General features: G+C 41.4%; 1 protein-coding gene across 1 annotated transcript; it reads left to right on the top strand.

The window, feature by feature from the left end:
• Positions 1-963: 963 nt before the first annotated feature.
• Positions 964-2,514, top strand: LOC112198815. The gene has a single exon (XM_024339920.1). It carries the CDS (start codon positions 964-966, stop codon positions 2,512-2,514), a length of 1,551 nt encoding a protein of 516 aa, XP_024195688.1.
• The last annotated feature ends 1,887 nt before the right edge of the window (positions 2,515-4,401 follow it).

Here is a 4,401-nt window from a genome sequence, read left to right as displayed (position 1 = left end):
ATGATCTCAGAAAAGAAAAACTGTGCATGATTACTAACTAATGAATATCATATTATAAAAGAGAACTCATGCCAGAGTTCATATGAGAGAACGTCGAGTCATAATTGTCAGGCGAATATCCATGTCCGAAGAAATACAAAGACTAGGAATATATTTCAGGACACTACACTTGAGTTACAGAGAGAATTCTGAACACTTGAATGCTGTTTCATTGAAAAACTTTGTTCTTTGTTTATTTCTGTAAGGAGAGAGTTTTATTGTGTATCAATTTATTTGAATTATATCATAATTTGATAACCTCTTTCTTTTTATACAATCTGGGCCCGTTTTCATTTCAGTATTTGAGACTTTGATGTTATGCCCCTGTTATATTTCAGTGAAAAATGCAACAGAGTAGCACTGTTTGAATGAGCTTATTTTCTATTTTTATTTTAGGTCTTCACTACAAGAAAAAACATGTTTAACAACATGCAATTCACATTGTCAATCACTTTCGACAACGTTCGGCGCACATTGTAGATGCCAGAGTCATTAAAAGTCCAAGAGTACTTAACATCGCGCTTTGCACGTTGTCGAAAAGAGGCGAAGTAAGTTGTTGTAATTATTCAACAATGAGTTTTGTACGTTGTCATAAATTTTCAACAACGTTTCAAGCGCGTGTTGTAAGTTTTAACAACGCTCTCAGCATGTTGTCTTTAGTTTTCAACAGCATACATGACATGTTGTCATATTACTAAATATGTTGTTATAACAATTTCAGTATACATTATTGCACCCAATTTGCTGGTTCTTCTATCTCATCCCAACGATCATCTGTGAAGTGGATTTTGAAAATTTCCCTGGAGAAAAAAGCGGAGCGCAGAACTCTTCCCCACGTCGCGACTGAAAGCTTCTAGGGTTTGCAGCGGCAACGCTATTCTCCTCCGTTTCACCGCCGTGTGATGGTGCCACTGTAAGCCTGTCATGCAGAATCCTTTCGGCGGTCCCAGGGCAAACGCTTGCCCATGGGGTTTGTCCCAAAGCGTCAGAGAGGCCTCTGCTCCTAAGCCTCCTCTCGAAGTTAGAACGTTTGCCTCCATCGTTTCGGACTCCGTCGAGTCTTCTATCAACCTCAATCAACTGACAGCCCCAGTTGTGCGTGGGGACAAGATCTATGTCAAGATCAATGAGAGAATTTATCAAGAGCAACTGAAGTCTTTTCGCACAAACCTTATCGGGAGACTACTTTTGAAAAAGGGTTCTGTTCCTTTGAAAACAATTGAACTCAAAGCAGCTCTCGACAGTTTATGGAAGCCCTCAGGGTCCTGGCGTCTGGTACCTTTGGGGAAGGGTTATTTTGATATTCACTTTAGCACTGAAGAGGACATGCGTCGTATCTGGGGAGGGGGTACTTGCACTCTTGCCAGTGGTATCTTTCGTCTCTCTGAATGGAAGCCTGACTTCAAGCCAGGGGATGTCATGCCCCAAACTCATGCACAGGTTTGGATTCAAATTTCGGGTTTGAGCCAAGACTATTGGCATCCTCACCTCCTTATGGAGATTGCCCGGGGTGTGGGTACTCCTCTACAACTTGACCGGGCGACAAAGGAACGTCAATTTGGTTACTATGCTCGTGTCTTAGTTGATGTGGATCTGGCTACTGATCTCCCTTCTTCGATTATGGTTGAACGTGAGAACTTTTGTTTTCCAGTAGAGATTTGGTATGAAAATCTGCCAGATAAGTGTTCAAATTGCGGGGTCATTGGTCACTCCGTGGGCCGCTGCAGACATTTGCAAAAGCAGGAGCCTAAGACTCGCTCCCAGCATGACAAGAATAATCAAAAAGTTGTGCGTCAAGAGTATAGAGCGGTTTCGCGTTCTTCCAATGAAGAAGTAAAGCGTAATGTGGTCACTTCTGATATTAGGCATGATATGCAGATGGTCTATGCTTCTCCACCAAATATGACTAATGAAATTGTTACAAAGGATCAACATGCCGCTTCAACTCTGACAGTTCATGACGACTCTCCTAGGGTCCAATCTTCTGAAAGAGAATTGGTAGAAATTGCTCAGTTTGCACAAACCGTTATTGAAGAGGCGGCTTTGGATGAAATGGAGACTATTGCCCAGCGAGTAATAGAGGAGCCATTGGAAGCAAATATTGAAGTTGCTAATGCAAGGAAGGATGACTTGAGCTCCTCGGAAACGACTGAACAAGTTCTTGAGGAGCATTTTTCTCTGGAAAATGCAGTAGGTGAGTTGACAAAAGGGAAAACTAGTGGCCATGACTTACCTGAGGAAGCCCAATGCACAACTGGTATTGATGGAACCCCTCCTAGGGGGCAATTTGAAATGCAAGCAGTGAATTCTATGATGGGGGGTGATACAGGCCTTAGGAATATGACCCTTGTTCTTTCTAAAGGGCAGAAAAAGAGACTCCGCAAACAACAAAGAGAGGAAAAGCAGCCAGGAGAGGGCACTGTGGATTGTTACCCCGCAAGAAATAGGGGTCCTCCTCATAAGCTTAATTTATGAAGATTATTTTTTGGAATATTCGGGGATTAGCTAATGCTCCTACAAGAACTGCTCTTCGTAGTTTGATTAGAAAGCACTCCCCTGATTTCCTTTGTTTATCGGAACCAATGACATCTTTGACACGTATTCCTGCTTCTTTTTGGAGATCTATTGGTATGCAATTGGTCGGTGTTAATGATAGAGGTCAGTTATTTCCTAATATTTGGGTTTTTCATTCAACAAACATCTCCTCTCCTACTATGATATCTTCTTCTAGTCAACATATGTTTGTGCAGTTTTCTGTTGGTGGTATTGCTCATGGTCTGATATTTGTCTATGCGGCAACAACTAGTGTGGCACGTCGTCCTTTATGGTCTACAATTGAGCAAATAAAGACAAGCTTCTCGGGTCCTTTGCTGTTAGTTGGTGATTTCAATGCGATTTTAGGAGCCCATGAAAAGACGGGTGGTAGACTACCTACTCGTGTTTCTTGTGATGACTTTCAGCATATGGTGGATGTGTGTCATTTGACACAAATTGATCTCAAAGGGTCACCGTTTACATGGACAAATGGTCGAGGAGTTGGCTCACATATTGAAATGTTGTTGGACAGGTGCTTTTGTTCTATTCCATGGTTAGACTATTGGCCGATGACTAGTTGTTCCACTTTGGTTCGGCACTCTTCTGATCATAATCCTCTCTTGATTTCATTCACCAATTACATTGCACAAGGTCCAATTCCATTCCGTTTTCAGAAGCTTTGGTTGGGGCACTCAGATTTTCTTAAAATTGTTCAAGTAGCATGGCAATCTTTTGTGGTATGTGGTTGTCCTATGTTTATTCTACAAAGGAAGCTTAAGCTTTTAAAACCTATTATGAAGGATTGGAATGTTAATGTCTTCGGTAATGTTCATACTGCTGTGGATAGTGCACGCGCTGCCCTTGAAAAAATTCAACTAGCCATATCTCTTGATGGGTTTACTGAAGTGCGTCGTGTTGAGGAGCTTTTAGCCCAGGATGCTTTATCAAATGCTTTATTGGTTCAGGAAAAATTCTGGGCGGAGAAGGCAAGGGTGAGATGGGTTAGGGAAGGTGACAGAAATACTGGCTATTTCCATACTTTGGCAAAAATTCGGAGAGCACGCTCCTCTATCACTTCTCTTCGCATTGGGAACGACTTGGTGATTTTGCGTGATCATGTTGTTCAGCATTTTACAAGTGCCTTTTCAAATGATGGAAATACTGCTGATACAGGTTTGGTTGAAAATATTATTCCTTCAATGGTTTCAGATTCAAAAAATGGCTCTTTACTTGCTATTCCTTCTGCTGAAGATGTCAAAAATGTTGTATTTTCCATGAATGCTGATAGTGCCCCAGGTCCGGATGGTTATTCTGGTCACTTTTTTCAGGCTTGTTGGGATGTAGTTGGGTTGGATGTGGTCCGTGCTGTTAGATCTTTCTTTCAGTCAGGTTATATACTGCCTAATCTAAATTCCAGCTTTGTGGCGCTTATTCCAAAGGTTCAAGAAGCTGATGTTATCACTCAATTTCGGCCCATTGCTATGGCTAATTTTTCTTTTAAAATTATTACTCGCATACTGGCAGACCGTCTTGCTCCTATTGCTTCCAGGATTATATTGCCGCATCAATTTGCTTTTTTGAAAGGAAGACAAATCTCTGATTGCATTTTCCTGACTTCTGAGTGTGTTAACTTGTTGGATAATAAATGTCATGGCGGGAATGTTGCCATTAAGTTTGATGTAGCAAAGGCCTTTGATACTCTGAATTAGGACTTCCTTCGAAGGGTTCTTAATGCTTTTGGTTTTCATGCAACTTTTGTGGAATGGATTAGTTCTATATTGGCTTCAGCTCGGCTCTCTATCTTATTTAATGGCTCTCCAGTGGGAT

This window comes from Rosa chinensis, chromosome 4 (genome assembly GCF_002994745.2).
Source record: "Rosa chinensis cultivar Old Blush chromosome 4, RchiOBHm-V2, whole genome shotgun sequence".
Taxonomy (NCBI): Eukaryota; Viridiplantae; Streptophyta; class Magnoliopsida; order Rosales; family Rosaceae; genus Rosa; species Rosa chinensis.
The sequence above is the reverse complement of the archived record's forward strand: the minus strand, read 5'-3'. Positions and strand labels throughout refer to the sequence as shown.